Raw genomic sequence first — 18320 nt, forward strand, 5'->3', positions numbered from 1 at the left:
ATAGGTGTTTTTCTCTTTTAACAATGAGGATATGAGTTCCTGAGCCTCTCTGAGCCTGAATTTCCTCATCCAACCCTGCCAACTCTGTCCCCAGGGTTGTAAGTATCAAATGAGCACTACTGGAGCTCTAGGTGCCCAGCGCAGCACCCAGCAGGCAAGCATTCTGCCATCCACCACCTGCCTAAGACTCAGTGGGCCACAGCTTCTTACCTGAGGGTGCTGCTGCAGGCAGCAAATTAGCCCTGGTGAGGAAGAAAGGGGACCAATCTCTTTGCTAGGATGGCTCCAGACTGGCCTAAAGCCTCACAGCCCAGACAACTGGTCCATCAAAGGGTGGTGGGGAGGAGGGTCACGCCACAGCCCTGCCTCTTCCAGGATATGTCCATTCTCTCTCTTTTTTTTTTTTTTAATTTTTATTTTATTCATGAGAGACACATAGAAAGAGAGAGGGAGAGACACAGAGGGAGAAGCAGGCTCTATGTAGGAAGCCTGACGTGGGACTCAATCCCGGGTCTCCAGGATCAGGCCCTGGGCTGAAGGTGGCGCTAAACCACTGAGCCACCCGGGCTGCTCAAGATGTCCATTCTCATGAGAGCCTGTGCACCGTACCCCTTTACAGGCATCCTCCCTCTAGTGTCCAAGCCCAGTGTCAGGGTAGGTAGTGGGAGGGGTCTTTTAACCTGCAAGTTAAAAGAGCAATCCAGGGAGCTTGGGGAACTCAAGTTCTGGAGGGAAGAGGGTCAGTGCCTCTCCCTACAGCCAGGAGATGTAAAGGGGAAGACTTGTACCTTTCTCCTGCCTGACCTATGAACCAAAGTACAGAGAAGCCCAGGGCCGACGAGGCCCTCAGGCTACTTTTTTTGCTCTGGAATACATGTAGTACAAGTTGACTCCACCCTGAACACAGGCATAAGATCCTAAGGCCACAAGTGTCAGTCGCAGTGGGACCTTCAGGAACAAGGCCTGTGATGAACTCCAAGTTCCAGGATTAACTCTGGACTTCCTACATCTGTGGCCATTTCTCCTTTCTCTTGCCGGTGACACCACTATATACAAACATGCTTGACTAGCTTTTAGGGAACACACATGCCAAGTTCTTTAATTGATTTTATTTTTTACATAAAAAGTTCAGTAAAAATTGGATAAAGTAAAGTGATTTTAAGCAGTAAATCAATCTTATCAACATAGCACAAGGCTGGCCAAAACCACAAGGCAGCCTGCTTTGGAATATTTACATGATAACAAATTAAACCTTGCAGGAGAACTTAAAACCGTCCTTACAAAGTCTTCCTGTGATCTAGCACGTAGAGGCTAAAAGCAAAACGAAAAACAAACAAAACCAGGAAAAAACAAATTATTTTCAATATATTCACATATACATTAAAATATAATACAGATCGTCAGGGTGAAGGGTTATGGGTGGGGATGCGCATGGGTCTGTGCGCTGACAGCACCGCCAAGGAGGAGACCCAGGTTTGGGAGTGGGGCTAGGCCTGGCCAGGATCTTAGCGGGGTCCTTCCCTAAGCCCTTGCCTCTGACGGGCCTCCAACCACACCCCAACAACTCCTGACCAGGGATCGCCTGTTGCAGATGGAGCTCGATTTCGTGGCTTTCAGTTGAAATCTGCAGGTCTGAAATCCCCAGGGCGATGTGTCACCAGTAGCACAGCCCTGACAGAGGGGGAGGGAAGGGGGCAGCGGGCCCACGGGGTTTCTTCTCCCGAGTCGGTCCTACCTGCTCACCTGTCCTCCCACCCTGGCCCCACAAGTCACTCTAATTCAGTGTCCTCTTTGGGTTTGTACACAGCCCCAAACTTCTGCATGTACTTCTTAATATACTCCTTGGTTTTGTGTTTCACATTCTCATTGCACTCCAGGTCCTCAGGGTTCTTACAGTACTTCAGCTCCTTATTCATAACGCCGTGCGTCAGCTGTCCAGGACACAGGAAGAGAGACCAGAGTGGAAAGGATTTCAGGGGTTAAGGCCAGCCTGGTGCCTCAGGGCTCTTCTCACCAAGACTGGGGTCTAATAGAGAGAGACTGGGGCAGGCTGGTGCTGGGGTCACCAGAAAGGGGAGGCTCAGCTCTGTAAGTCTTTTTAGAGGACCACCAACCCTACCCTCAAGTGGGGTGCCCTGCATTCCCTAACCTTCCCTCCCCCTCTTCCTGGGTCCCCAGCCAAGCCTGTGGCAAGGAAAACCCACTTTCTAGGATGAAAGGTACATGGTTTGCCCAGAACATCTTCAGAACAGAGGGATACCTTGCGAGCCAGGTGTTTGAAGTCTTCTGTTGTGGTGATTCTTCCCACCTTGCAGTCAGGTTTCCGGTAAGGGTTCAGGCACTGGACGATGAACTGGGACATCTGTAGGCGGGAGAAAGAGCACACACCACTCAGAAGTCCGGAGAGGGCAAAGGATTGCACTGAGGAAATAACGAGATAGCCAATCCTTCCCTTTTTGCCACTCAGGTTGGCTGGTTTGGATAAAAGAACACTACTAGGCCAGTGGGATAGGAGAGATAAGGATCTTAGGTCAGCTCCGAGGGGGGGGGGGGAGCTGTCTTGGGTAGACAAGCAAGCCTGACTTAGAGCAGAAGAGGAGACCCACCAGCAAGACTTCACTGCTGAGTCTCATGGCAGCCCATGTGTTCAGCTAACAAATCTCATGTTCTTGGCATGAAGAGCCTGTAGCCTTGGAGGCAGAGTAGAGAGAACATTCCAGTGCTACCAGGAGGCTCAGCAACCCCAGAAACACAGGCATTTTGTTATGGAAGATCACTTAGATTCTGTGTCACACTCCATTGGATCCATCCCACAGCAACGTGAAGCACATGCAGGCATGGTATGCTAGCTGGTGGGAGAAGCCCCAGGGTAGGACACTTTCTGATACACAACTTCCAGTGTCCTCCTAAACTGTCTCTGTAGTGCCTGTTCTACCAGTGGCTTTCAAGAGAGACTCCCCTGGCATGGAACCTCTGAAAGTATCTGTGGTGCTAAGGTCTAGGGTACAAAGGAAGCAAAGAGGTCAACAATCGCCATTTTGTCAAAAGACATTGAACAGAGTCTACCCATCCCTGAAACTCCAGGCAGCTCCCGACATTCAAAGGTCAAGTATCACAGGCAGGCACTCAAACAGCTGCTGGTTGGCTGAGCTGAAATACCAGTAATTTCAGAAGGAGAGAGCAAGAAACTAAGTTTCTTTTTTTTTTTAGAAACTAAGTTTCTTGATTTAAAGCTAAAGCCCTGGAAAGGGCATTTATTCAATTTTTCTATCTGGCCTTCATAGAGCCTCGTTACAATCTGCTTCCCCAAATACCGTCAGGGGATTCCTTCTACCTAGCTTCAAGTCCTTATCATGGCACCTGATAACTGCCAGACACACAACACTGTTTGGCCTCATCTTCCAACACCCCTCACATACCTTGTGCTACGTACGGCCAATGGACTACTTACAATTGCCTAGGAGGGATGAGGATTTCTTTTGCTTCTGTACATTCTACTGCCTGAAGTTATACCCCTCCTGATCTACCTGGCCCATTCCTACCCCCAACTCAACAGCCCTGCCTGACACCTTGAACAGTGGCCTCCAGCCCTAAGATGGCATATTCCACATACAGCTGCCATTACTCATTTACAGGTCTGTTTCTTCCAACAGTTGGTGAATCAAGACCGGAGTTTAGAATCTAGATGCCCTGAGGCAGACAAGGTCAGTGTCCTGACAGCTGGAAACACACTTCCAGCATCATGAAGAGGAGCTACTTTCTCCAATCCCGTGAGGATAAGGCTGCCACTGAATAAGACATCACCAAAACAGAACACTAGACTTTGAGCTAGGGGGCCTGAGTTCAGGCCTTCTGTCTAGAACTTCTGAACCTTAAGAGCACCTCCACCTACATAAGAAGAATGACAGTTCTGTCTTGCCTACCTCAAGAGCAGTTACAGGAATGAAGTGATAATGGATATGAAAGTGCTTATTACCCACCTGTAAAGGACCATTCCAATGGGCCCTCCTCACATGACAACTATACAGTCATAGCACAGAAGCAAAGGAACACCCAAAGGCAGGGCAGCCTACCACTTAGGACAAGAAAAGAAAGGGCTTAGGCTTGAGCCTGCAGAGCTTAGGGCCCATACCCACCAAACCTTACCTCTTTTCTGAATACTTCTTTGCTTTTCTTAGCCAGTTCACTGGAGGTGTCTGCTTCTGCTGTCTTAGGCTTTTTTGAGGTCTAGAAATGCAAAAGAAAACAAACAGTGCTGGCATGAGAGGTCAGGTCAGTGATGCCCTGCTCTTCCAAAACCTTCCTTTCTTTCCCCCAGATGGGACACCTGACTCCTAATACTTTAGGATCCATTAGGATTAGAGTAAGCCAATCCTAAGTGGGCATGGCTTAGATTCAGCTGGCTGCTGTTACCAGTCTCACCTCATGTTTCAATCCTGTCACCTCCTTCCTGTAAACCAAGTTCTATGCTTAAGTTAAAGTTACATCCTTGATGTACTAAACATTTCCAGTTGTTTCAGAGTCACCTTCCCTGCAGAGGAACACGCTGTGTGATGGACCACTGAGGTCCCTGTTCGGAGCTTCAGTACCCACACTGCCAAGTGAGGCCTGGACTCAGTGAGCTCCACCTCTCCTGACTCCTGACATTCTAGGATTCCAAGACAAAGGCGAAATGCTCTGTTCTCTAGACCTTTCACCACAAAACTGGAAGGTCAGACCACACCACAGTCCTTATCCAGGCCCCTCTACTCCCCTTGTGAACTCATCATCTTTTCTCTAAAGGCAGAACTGTCTGGACTGTACAAAACTGTCTCAATATACAGGAGAGGCTCCTTGGAGGTTGGTATCTCCAGCTCAGGAATGTAAAGACTAAAGACATGTCGCAGTATAGGGGGAAGGAGACGAGGGTCATCCAAGTAGTGAGCAGATGAATAGATGCTAAGACACAGAAGATATTCTGTCCCAAGCTGGTAAGATGATGACAAACCTAAAAATACTCCCTTCCAGCTGTGCTAGAGGGGAAGCTGCTAAGTTCCCCCTAGCCAGACACTGCCGAGAGGTAAGGGGCTTGCAGCCCTGGCATTCAGAGCACCTGCCCAAGGCCATTTCCCCAGACCTTTGTCCACCCCCAACCATCAAGCCCCTCAGGAGTAAACCTGCTTTTCCACAGAAAAGATTTATAAGCATTCTCTTCTGAAAGAGTTCAGACGGACGTAGAAACTGCAGTTGTTATTACAGATACTTCATATTTTTGCTAGCCGCTGAGAGCAGAGAATTTTTCTGTTCCCAACCCATCCCCCCAGTGCTGATTCCTCCATTTCCATAAACAGTCTGAAGGCGCTGGTGATGAAGGAGCTGTTCAACTCCCTTTGCTCTGGACTGGCTCCAAAGAAAGGTGGCACTCCCTTGGCTTTGGGCTGCTACAAATCTGCTTTCTCTGATTTGTTATAAAAGCTTTACATATTTTCCATTTTTCCACTTTCTGCTGCTGTGGGAGCAGGAGAGGGAGGGCAGAATAGAAAGAATATACAGAGTCAACCTGTTCTCAGGAAACAAGACCAAAAAGCACACTGAAACTCAAATTTCTGATGTTTTGCTTTGGGATCTTGCGGTTATTTTTCCAGCAGTAGAGTGTGTGGCTATGCTTCACAACAAGACCTCAGGCAGCAAGGGACCAAAGACGGTCTGAATAAGCCAGGGAGACTGCAACACACCCTCAGCTGTTCTCTCAGAGAACTCAGAAATGAGCAGCAACAGCAACAGCTACAAAAAGCCCCGTGAGGTATGGCAACCATCTCAAGGCTCCTGATCCTGCAGAAGAGGCCAGGCTCTCAGTGAGGGCACTGTGTAAAGAGGAATGTTCTGCTTCCCTCTGAATGGGGTATGTGTTCAGAAAGCTAAATAAATCTAGTGCATATTTAATTGCTTTCTAATTTAATCTCTGACTTGGTGAGGTTGGTAGGGCTTTAAAAACACAGTTACAGAGCACAGTCCACTGAGCTCTGTCTAGCAGCTTTCATGGTCCTTTTGAGTGCTGAGCAATTGGGATTGAGAAAGGAAATGTTAAAATGAAGGGTGCCTAGACTTGCATCATGGAAATCATAAACCAAAATGAAGCACTCTAGAGAGTACTAAAATTCATGTACCTCTCTTGGTCTGTGGTCCACAAATGGCATAACAAAGGATTTCAGAAACTGGTTAACGCTTACTCAGGTCCAATGCCAAACAATACCTGGAGCCGGAGTCAGAGCTGAGGACAGCACTTGATGGACACGGATATGAAAAACTTCTCTGATTCCAGAAAACTCCCATTTAAAATGTTAGCATCTCTACAATAGGTAAGGTGTTAAAACCAGGGTTAACCTTCTCAAATGCTGACTGCTAATTAAAAATCCTTTAGCACCACAAAAGATCATTAGCCTGGACCAATGGTCCTGAAAAATTAAGCTATTTCATGGGGTAGAGAATATCTACCTGTCCTGCAAGTGGTCTCACTGAGACCACTAGGAACCATCAGAGAGGTGGAAAGCACTCTGCTAGGTGAGAAAGCAATGTTTTCCTAGGGCCTCAGCAATCATCAGGTTGCCTTTTCCTGGGGCAGCATCAGCCAATGGAGGATTCTGGCGGGAACCTATGTGAACAGTGGCCGATGAGAGCACACAATGAAATGTGGGGAGAGGACTTAGTATATAGCCAGAGCTTACTGCCTTTAGCAGATCATCCTGCTGTCAGCCTTCATTTGGGGCATGTCTGGATTCCAGGGAGTCTGGTTAGAATATGATCAGATATAAATATAATAGAGAAGGCCTCAGTACCTTCACATTATCCAAGGTGAGGTTTCAAGTTTTTTGGCTTAGCAAAGGAATGACTTTAAGCTTATTGGATGGCTCTGGTAACCACACACTGGGTGTGTAACAAAACACATGCAAGCTCAATCCTTTATTATATAGGCAGAAATAACCAAAGCACAAAGCCCATGTGCCCTGGGACTCAGGATCAGAAGCTGGCTGAAAGGAGTCCTGACAAAGAGAGCAGGATATACCAGCCTAATGCTTCTCCCTGAATTTAATTAAATACCCTTTGGAACTGGAGATGTAAAATATTATTGAAGGAGGAACTTTATCTTTCAGGGCAGCATGAATCCAGAAGCAGAATTTGAGCTTATCAGAAACTACACAATTCAACCTAAATTCTGCAATGCACAAGACTGTATACATCAATTAAAAGGTTAAATGAGAAGGAGCCTTGAAAATAAAAGCTCAGTATATTGTGTTTTGGAGTTGTGACCCTTTGGTAGCAGAAAAAGCAAAAATATTTCAGTGTTTGGGTTCTAAATAAGGCACCACACTTTATTCTGTCAAGAAAAAAAAAAAAGGTGGAGATTGGGGAAGGAAGGACTGGACAGGAACAAAAAGATCTCATGGCGATTTCTAGAAATAGTGTTTCAAAAGCCTGACTAGATTACACACAGGCTCTATCTATTTCCCAGGGCTGATAAACCCGAACTGAGGTCCTAAAGATACTGCTAAGAACCAGAAGGCCTCCTCCTCTTCCCATCTGGCCTAGAGTGTAGTGCAGCCCTGGAAGTTTCTCTCTGGTCCCCCCTCTATCCATCAGGCCATGCTTACTGGGCAACTTCACCATCTGCTCTGCAGAGATCTGGGCTCTGGTTTCTGACAATACTCTCTCAAATCTGATTTCCTGGTTCTCTCCTCCATTTTTTTTTTTTTTTTAATAAATCTGGATTTTTTTTTTTTTAATTTTTATTTATTTATGATAGTCACAGAGAGAGAGAGAGGCAGAGACATAGGCAGAGGGAGAGAAGCAGGCTCCATGCGCTGGGAGCCCGACGTGGGATTCGATCCCAGGTCTCCAGGATCGCGCCCTGGGCCAAAGGCAGGCGCCAAACCGCTGCGCCACCCAGGGATCCCAGGTTCTCTCCTCCATTGCTGGGAAGTGATTTCATATGGAATCCTTTTGCAAATTACCCCAATGCCAAAGATGAGACCATCAATTGAAAAGACTCTTGGCCTCGGATCCCATCCTCCTCCAATTCCCTCAATACAACAAACACTTTACAACCACTATTTTAACACAACATAGTTACACTTAGGACATCTACTACACTTGTGTCTGAATGTTAATTAAAAGCCAAAAACCAGTAGTAAAAACTGCTGCCTTTCGATCACATAAGCAGTCAGGAATGATTCACGTCTGGGATCCTCAAAGGGAAGGCTTGACTTTACACTCACCACATGACGGATGATGGAAGAGAGCACAAGATGACCAAGAGGAGGGAACAACACTGGAGGAAAACAGAGAAGGAGGGCTCTCACAGATGCTTAGTCTCAGCATCAAAAACTTTCAAAACCACCCATCCAGCACCACATAGCACCTTCAAAGAATTCTCTGCCCATTACACACCTTCCCCGTGCAGGTACCATATCCCCCTAATGTTTCGAATAAAAAACCCACCAATTTAATGATGGCTCAAATCTAGATTTAACTGCCTACCAGTCATTCCTACCCTGAATCCTGTAAAGGAGCTCAAATTCCACACTGAATATATTTCCAAACCTCCTCCTGATCTTTCCTTCAACCCCTAGACTGAATAATGGGATCTTATCTCCCCCCAAACTACAAATGAGGATGGTGGGTCATCCCTGCCTCTTCCACACATACTTGTTTGTGAAGCCCTGATGATGATGCCTCTCAAATGTCTTTGCAGGAGTCCCTAACATCTCCACTCTTAGTTTCTCACTTTGCCTAAACTGTTATAATACTCTCCAACCTTATCTCCCTGCTACCAATCTCATTTTTTTCACCTGTTTTGCTTAAGGCAAACACATCTGATTCCTTTACTTTAAAAGCACTCACTGACTCCCAAGTACCTTTCATACAATAATCACATTAGTAGGACACCAAGATCTTAGACAATTTAAATATGACCTACATTTCCATATTTTTGTCTTGTTCACTACCCCATATGCACCAAACTCTCACTGTACCAAATTATATTATTTCCTATATACATTCTGTCTTATCCTGACTTTACACCTTTGCCAAAACTGTTTTATCTACCTAGAATGTTCTTTCCTGCCCACCTTGGCTATAGGTAAAATCATGTCTTCTGTGACATAGCACATCTTCTCAGACCATTAATCACTGTGCTCCCATAGAATTTTGTACATACTTCTAATATAGCAATTATCCCACTGGGTTCTTGATTTATAGATGGGGCTCACTCTTTCTTTCTTTCTCTCTCCCTCTCGTTCCTTTTTTCAGAGAGAGAGAATCTTAAGCAGGCTCCTCACCCAGCATAAAGTCTGACTCGGGGCTCCATCTTACAACCCTAAGATCATGACCTGAGCTGAAATCAAGAGTTGGACGCTTAACCAAGTCACCTAGGAGCCCTGATGTGGCTCTTTACTTAAAATGAACTTCATGAAGACTGTATTCAGTTTTATTTCTTTTTCTATCCCTAATACCTCATACAAGGCCTATAAATCAATGGTACAATCTGTACCCCCAAGGGGATTAAAACTTACATGAAAGCCTAAAGATGAAAAACAGCTGGACAAAAGGAATAAAAACATACTCCTCAGCATCCTTCTCCTGCCTTTTGAGATGCTAATGAGATGAGTACAGTCATAAAAACCGATTAGGAAGGCTGGACCCAAGTAAGTCCCTCACTATCCAAGTAAGAGTAGATATGGATATTAGAGACTATGTTCTGGAAAGGGATCCAAAGACTGACATCTCAAGCCTTTGACTTGTGCTTCAGGGCAAGTTTGGCTGGAAAATCAAAACTCATTTGTTCTTTCATTGGTTATATCCAGATCAAAGGGTTAATAACAGAATAGATGCCTTTTGTTTGGATTTTCTTTTTTTTTTAATTTTTTTTTTTTTAATTTATTTATGATAGTCACACAGAGAGAGAGAGAGAGGCAGAGACACAGGCAGAGGGAGAAGCAGGCTCCATGCACCGGGAGCCCGATGTGGGACTCGATCCTGGGTCTCCAGGATCGCGCCCTGGGCCAAAGGCAGGCGCCAAACCGCTGCGCCACCCAGGGATCCCTTGTTTGGATTTTCTCATAGAAATATAAGAAAAGGTAAAGCTGACAATCAGAGATAAAAGGCTAAGAAGCTAAATACAGAGTGAATGTCCAGAGTTTTTTGCTGGAAGCACATGACACTTAGCGGCCTTTCCCCTTGAATACCTGTTTCTACAAAAACTCCTACAGAACCTTCATACACTGCTGGAGTAGAAATGTACGATGATACAGCTACTTTTTTTTTTTTTTAGTATTTTATTTATTTATTTGAGAGAGAGTGAACAAGTGAGAGAGAGCACAAGTAGGGTGAGGAGGAGCAGAGGGAGAAGAACAAGCAGACTCCCCACTGAGCAGGGAGCCCGGCACAATCCCAGGACCCTGAGATCATGACCCAAGCCAAAGGCAGATGCTTAACTGACTAAGCCACCCAGGCACCCCTCATATAGCTACTTTAGAAAATCATTTGGCAGTTTCTTAAAAGTCAAACATAAATTAGTCCCATCATCCAGCAATTCATTCCTAAATATTCACCCAAGAGAACTGAAAATGCATGTCCAAAGACTCACAACACAAATGTCCATATACCCTTATACATAACAGCCAATGAGTGGAAACAACCCAAATGTCCATTAACTGGTGCTGGTAAATGGAGAAACAAAATATGGTTACATTTATTCAAGGGAGTATTATTCGGCCATAAAAATGAAATTTGAATATATGCTATAACAAGGATTATAGGGTATCCCTGGGTGGCTCAGCAGTTTGGTGCCTGCCTTTGGCCCAGGGCGTGATCCTGGAGACCCGGGATCGAGTCCCGCATCGGGCTCCCTGCAAGGAGCCTGCTTCTCCCTCTGCCTCTCTCTCTGGTGTCTGTCTCTCATGAATAAATAAATATTTTTTAAAAAGCCATTAAATTGTAAACATAAAAGAACTACAAATTTTATGGTAGGTATGTTATACTCAATAAAGTTCTTTTGTTTTTTCTTTTCTTTTTTATTTTTTTAAAGATTTTATTTATTTATTCATGAAAGACAACCGAGAGAGGCAGAGACATAAGCAAAGGGAGAAGCAAGCTCCCTGAGGGGAGCCTGATGCAGGACTCGATCCCAGGACCCTGGGATCACGAGCTGAGCCAAAGGCAGACGCTCAACCACTGAGCCACCCAGGCACCCCTGTTCTGTTTTTTTCAAAGCCCTTTCATAGACTTGTGCTTTTTGCCATGACAAGTTAACTGTTAACAAGCTATCTCTCTCACTGTAAACAACCAAAACACTAGACAAAATACATGAAACAACAGTTGCCATAGGACATTAAGCAGCACTGGATTACAATCCCAGAAACAAGGGGGGGAAAAGGTGGTATGCCCTGAGTATCCTGGCTCTCTTTGTGTGCCAAAACCCAGAGTAGGGAGGAAAACCTAAGTAGAACATAGCATGCTGGTATCAGTGAGCTAAAGAGATAAGACTGGAGTTCAAAGTGTCTGAGATGAGCTATAAACTAACAATTTCCAGAGCTCACAGAAGGCTGGGAAACATTCAAGTTTCTACCAGTTGGAGTGAAGAGACCTTGGTATTAACCCAAGGCATTCAGTGGAAATCCCAGGAAGACTAGGTAGTAGTAGTTGTTCCAAGAGAAAAGACTACTCTGGAACCAACCTAACAAAGATTAAGAAGAAATTTCTAAAGAATCAAACATCCATAGATTAACTGGCTGCCAGAACAAAACTTATCAGTCTTTAATGGAAAATAAAACTCTGAAACTCAATGACATAACAATCACAATGTCCAATGTTCAAATGACAATTAATGGATGCACATGAAGCAGGAAAATTTTAATCTGATAACCACAAGAAAAATTAATCACTAGAAACATGACCAGAAATGAAAGTGAAGCTGCACATTATAAACATTCAAAGATATAAAGGAATACATAAATAGCAAAGAAATCAGTAGTATTAAAAATAGCCAACTGAAACTTTAGAGCTGAAAAAATGTAACTGACATAAAATAATCTATTTCCATATTTAATGAAAAATACTAATCCATAGATCCAAAAAGCTCAAAAAACCACAGAAGTTGAACACAAGAGAACATCAAGGTATATCACAAACAAATTCTTCAAAACCAGTTATGAGGAGAAGATTAAGATTTCTCTCCATGCAGACAGAAAGGAAGAAAGACATATTTAGGGGAACAAAGATAAGTATAGTCTTATTAGAAATAATTTTAAGTAAGGAAAAAATGGAATAACACCCTTTAAAGTGGTGAAAGGGGGAAATAAAATATCAATTTAGAATTCTCTATCCAGTGAAAATATCCCTCAAAAATAAAGTTAGGTGGCTCAGCAGTTTAGTGCCACCTTCAGCCCGGGCCTGATACTGGGGTCCTGGGATTGAGTCCCGCATCGGGCTCCCTGCATGGAGCCTGCTTCTCACTCTGCCTATGTCTGTGTGTCTCCCTCCCTCCCTCTCTTTCTCTCTCTCATGAATAAATAAATAAAATCTTTAAAAATAAAAATAAAAATAAAAAAAAGTTAGGAGTCTGGCAGTTTCTTGCAAAACAAAACATACTCTGAGTGGAAAATTTATGCCCGTAAAGAACTTGCACAAACTTGGAAGCAACCAGGATGTCCTTTAGTAGCTAGAGGACAAATATTTCTGTGATTGATCCAAACATTGGAATATTATTCAGTGCTAAAAAGAAATGAGCTAGCAAGTCACGAAAAGGTATGAAGGTACCTTAAATGCAGAATGCTAAGTGAACGACGTCAATCTGAAAAGGACAAATACTACATGAATCCAACTACACGACATTTTGTAAAAAGCAAAACTACAGAGACAGTAAAAAGATCAGTGGTTGTCAGGGATAGGGATGAGGGAGGTAGAAAAGAAGGGAGGGACAAACGGGGAGCACAGAGGATATTTATGGCAGTGAAACTACTCTGTCTGATGCTATAATGGTGGCTACATACCATTACACATTTGTTAAACCCAAAGAGTATACAACATTAAGAATCCTAATGCAAACTATAGACTTAAGTAATAATGATAAGTCAGTGTAGGTCCACTGGACTGCTCTGGCAGGTTGTTGACAGTGGGGGTAAGCTATGCATGTGTGGTGACAGAGGGGCATATGGAAACTCTGCACTTTCTGCTCAATTTTGACATGAACCTAAAATTGCTTTTAAAAATAGTCTAGTAAAAAAAAAGAAAAGAGGAAAAAGACAAGGAACTTTTTTTCAGACAAACAAAAATTGAGAGAATTCATCACCATTAGACCTAAATAACTAAAAATGTTCAGTCTAAATTCTTCAGTCTAAAGGAAAATGAATTCAGAAAAAAAGCTCAAATCTACATCAAAGAATAAAGAATACAAGAAATGGTAAATATGCTAGTAAATATAAGATTCTGCTCCCAAGTTTAAAAACATTTCATTAACTTATAACAAACTGTTTAAAAAAAATAATACTGAATTCTGGGGTATGAAAGAATAAAAAAAAGTACGGCAGCACAATGGACAAGAGCAGACAAAATGTAAGTAGGTTCCTACTATTATCAATAAAATAGTATTTGATACAACAGAAGACTATAACAAGATAAATATTCATATTATAGCAAACTGTAGAGCAGTAGTTCTCAAACTTTTATGTCTCAATATTCCCTTTTGCTTTCCATATACTGAGGACCCCAGAGAGCTTTTGTTCATATGGGTTCTATCTATCCAAATTTACCATATTAGAAATTAAACAGGAAAAAAATATTAATTTATTTTAAAATTATTAACAAACTCATCATGTGAATATAATTTTTTTTGTGAAAAGATAACTTTCTTTTCCAAAACTGAAGAAATTAGTAAGAGTGGCATAGTTTTACATTTTGGAAATCTCTTTAATGTAAGGCTTAACAGAAGACAGCTGGATTCTTATTTCCTTCTTCATTCAATCATGCCATTGTATCCTTTGGAAAATTCCACAGTGTACTTGTGAATGGATGAGAGTGGCAAAAGCATATGATATTTTAGTATTACTATGAAAAAAGTTTTGACCTCATGGCTCCCTTGAAACAGTCTTAAAATCCCTAAGGTCCCCACACTACACTCGGATAACCACTCCTTAGGGCAACTACTAAAAACAAAGAGGAATGGCTAATAAGCCAATAGAAAAGCCAATGAAATACTTTAGGGAAAAATATAAATTAATCCAAAAGAAAGCAGGAAAATCCCCACAGAAGATAGATGAAAATGAGAAAATAGTAAGGGGATAGACCTTAAGCTCAATCTTATTGACACATTTACTAAATGTACACAGATTAAACATACCAATTAAAAGGCAGAGACTGTCAGAGTCATGGGTAATGAAAAGGTATGTTATAAAACCATCCATAAAAGTCTGAATTGCTTTGCAGTGGTGCTTACAAATTCCTCTTGTTGTAGCTCCATTACGAACTTTAGGGTTGTGACAGAAGCCTTGAGACATAAACACTGTAGAAATCAAGGAAGTCCTCAGCTACTTTCCTGACAGATTCATTCAATAAATATTTCATTCAGTACCTCTATGTCATAGATAGGCTGAATAAACCTCTTTCTTTTGTTCTTGATAAAGAACCTAAAACCAAAATCTGTACAAAACCGTAAATGTTTAACCTGTGAAAATGTCATATACAGTTACTTTTTCTCTGTGAGTAGATTTTGAAAATCTCTAAAGAACAGCTCTCCTACGTCACCAAAAGTGCCCTTCACCAAGTAATGCCAACGTTCCTAAAGTCAGGCAGTTCACCCCATCACTGCCAACAAGGGGTTTCCTGTGTGGAGGTGGCTGTTCTGCTGCAGGTGCTCATTAGCCTTCTCCCCAGCTTCCACCAGTCCACACCACTTGCATGGACTTAACAAGTACTCTCTTCTACCTTCTGTGATAACTGACCAAAACAATGCCAAAATCTTGCTTACTATTCACACTCAAAGATCATTAAAATCTTATTTCACAAGAGCTGAGGGTGACTCAGCTCCCAACTATCTAGAAACTAATCTATCTGTGAATCACTGACTGAAAATCAAGGACTGTTAACACAGGAGTCACTGTGATAACCCCATGACCAGGTAAGCTACTGGAGCATTGGGGTCTCAGATCATATCACTATCATCCCCTTACCCTCACCCACAGCACACGGTGCTTTATATAGGACTCCCAATAATTACTGAGCTGTTCTTCTTAAAAGAATTTCCAGATTTGATGCTTGCCATGTTTACACACAGAAGCAGAATCAAAGACTGTAATCTTTGACTCCCAAGTTATACAGGCCAACATGTCTCTTTTTATGTTTATGCTGGTTTGAGTTTCATTTTTGTTATTTACAGCTGAAAGAGCATTTGCAAATACAAGGATGTGATATTAAATATGCCACAAACAACAAAGTATTTTATGTGCAAGAATAAGGTAGAAAAAATTTAGACAAAAACAAATGGCCATAGAAAGTTTTGTTTTCCTCTCCTTCTGAATTACATAGCTAGAATGTTTCAAGCTGGTAACGGTATCATTTTCATAAAATTGAACATTAGGTGTAAAACCTCCCCAAATTGATTTTTGTTTTCTGCTCAAGTAGAAATGATACAACTACTTTACAGTCAAATGCACTCAAGGAACTGAAGTTGTAAAAGCCCTATTTTGGTTTGATTCTGATTCCATGTGGGAGAGAAGACACCTCTAACCTATCACTATTTATTCACAGTAAGAACTACATTTGGCAGCCTTATTACTCTGTGCATTCTCATCATTATAATTTGAATTCCAAGATAGAGCTATGTATTATGGCAAAGGAAGAAGAATGGAAAAGCTTCTCCTATTTTCTCTGAAAGATGACATCTTTGAATCTCCATTAGAAGTCTCATTCTGTAACCCCTCTCAGGCAATTAAGAGGTTCCCTCTTTATAACTTCCCAACTCCTCATCTTTACACGTGCAACAACCCCTTCTCCCTACATAGAGGAGCATAGTGACATAGGAGAGTTATTTTTGAGTTAAGCACTGGATTTATATTTGCTTTTGCAGACCCCTGAATAGACTCCTTGTTGTCTGTTGCTTAACATTCCTGGAATAATTTAATGATATAATTGAAACAAATGTCAGGAGGCTAGCCTTTAAGAAATGCTAAAGAATGCTACACTATGTGGATTGGAGAAAATTCTAGTACTCTTATAAATATACATTATAGTCCTTTAGTCAAACACCTCTCTAGTATAAATGCAAATGTGCTTATTTTTGAACTTTCCTGTCCATCCTTCCACAACAAATGAAGCAGACCTTGAGGGACGTAATACATGCTCATGTATTAAACAGAAAGGTAACAATATATAGTTAAAATATCTTATTCTTTCAGAAACCTATTACCAGGCTTCAAAAAAAAGTATTAAAAATACATAAAATTCTTTGTGGCCTCTTACATTGGTGTTAAATTTAAGCTAGCTTTTTAAATAATGCTAAATGAGTGTGTAGTACAGTTATTTGAAAACAGAAAATCTTCCCACTCATCGCTGGCATTTTATGTATGTATGCATGTAATTTAAAAGCGGGCAGCAGGCAGCCCGGGTGGTTCAGGGGTTTAGCGCCACCTTCGGCCCAGGGTGTGATCCTAGAGACCTGGGATGGAGTGCCATGTTGGGCTCCCTGCATGGAGCCTGCTTCTCCCTCTGCCTGTGTCTCTGCCTCTCTCTCTCTCTCTCTCTCTCTCTCTCATGAATAGATATATAAAATCTTATAAATAAATAAATAAATAAATAAATAAATAAATAATAAATAAATAAATAAATAAATAAATAAATAAATAAATAAATAAATAAATAAAAATTAAAAAATAAAAGCGGGCGGTGGGAGGCATGGGGAGAGTGAATCTTAAGTGGGTTCTATGCCCAGCCCTTACTCGGGCTCAATCTCACAACCCCAAGATCATGACCGGAGCTGAAATCAAGAGCCAGATGTTCAGCCAACTAAGCCACGCAGGTACCCCTATCGCTGACATTTTAGAAGAGCACCAAGGAACACTCTTCCATTAGACAGGGGAAATCCCACCATCTTCGTCATTCCCAAGTGGAATTTCATCTTGGGGTAATCTCATTATCTCACTACACAATGAAAACAAAAATTGTAATTTTTAGTTGGTTCTTTAAACCCCTAAGTAGAGACCCTGTGAGAAAACACTTCTCTGTAGCCACAGAAAACTTTTTTTTTTTTCCTTCTGAAGTTCCTTAATCATAGTCAAGTTATATCCACCATACTCTGACCAACTTCCTGGCTGAGGTTTAGCCCTTCAAATTTCACATATGCTTTCACAACGTAAGCAGGCAGTAAGAGCTTCATGTTCAGAATTCATGAAAAGGATATATGCATCCCTACACAGTCTACCTGTGGACTATTCTCTACCAACTTTTAAATCTGATCAAATTAACAGTGTGTTTACTTTGCCTTCCATTAAGAACAACTAGTATTAATTCTAGTCCTAATTTTGAACTGATACTCCAGTATTGTTTAGATTATAAATTAGGGGCAGCCCGGGTGGCTCAGCAGTTTACTGCTGCCTTCAGCCCAGGGCCTGATCCCAAACACCCGTGATCGAGTCCCACGTCAGGCTCCCTGCGTGGAGCCTGCTTCCCCCTCTGCCTATCTCTGTCTCATTCTCTCTCTCTCTCTCTCTCTCTCTCTCTCTCTCTCTCTGTGTCTCATGAATAAATAAATAAAATTAATTTTTAAAAATAAAAAATAAAAAAAATAGATTATAAATTAGTTTTCCACTACAACCTAATGATACACCCACATATTTTTCTACTGTTGTCACTGTGAATATCATGTGAATTTAGGGCATTGTAACTTTTCTGGAATTCAGTGTATGTATTTAGTGTAACTAATCTAGGGCAGGAGTTGAGAACCCACAGCCTTGACTAGAACATGTTACTTACTTTCTCTGTATGTTATCAGATACAACCTGATAAATATACTCATCTAGAGTAATATGTATACTTCATTTTGAGTAATGTGAGCTTTCAAGATTATACTTCTCCTACAGTCAATCAAACAGTATTCTACAGACCAAAAGACTGAATCATGATTAATGGTTAATGTGAGATGGTAAGATCTCTTGATATGCTTGATAAACTTGGGTCTCAGAGCTTACCTATATTCCTGCACCAGAGATCTCTTCTCAAACCTTCTGTTTATTTTTCAAAAGATATAACCAACATAGATACAGAAGTCTGGGAAGAGGGAGTTACTGTGGTTTTCG

General features: G+C 42.0%; 1 protein-coding gene across 3 annotated transcripts in view; it reads right to left on the bottom strand.

Moving 5' to 3' along the window:
* Nucleotides 1-1093: 1093 nt before the first annotated feature.
* Nucleotides 1094-18320, bottom strand: part of SETD2 (SET domain containing 2, histone lysine methyltransferase) — a 125864-nt gene continuing 108637 nt past the window's right edge. For 2 of the 3 annotated variants that reach the window (XM_041761324.1, XM_041761326.1), the window contains 3 exons: nt 4147-4227; nt 2261-2362; nt 1094-1931 (listed from right to left, as the gene is read on the bottom strand). In XM_041761324.1, the coding sequence (XP_041617258.1) occupies nt 1770-1931; nt 2261-2362; nt 4147-4227 (345 nt within the window). In that variant the 3' untranslated portion in view covers nt 1094-1769. The remainder of the gene's footprint in view (nt 1932-2260; nt 2363-4146; nt 4228-18320) is intronic. The other variant, XM_041761325.1, reaches the window with a different exon arrangement.

This window comes from Vulpes lagopus, chromosome 7, assembly GCF_018345385.1.
Source record: "Vulpes lagopus strain Blue_001 chromosome 7, ASM1834538v1, whole genome shotgun sequence".
NCBI classification, from domain to species: Eukaryota; Metazoa; Chordata; class Mammalia; order Carnivora; family Canidae; genus Vulpes; species Vulpes lagopus.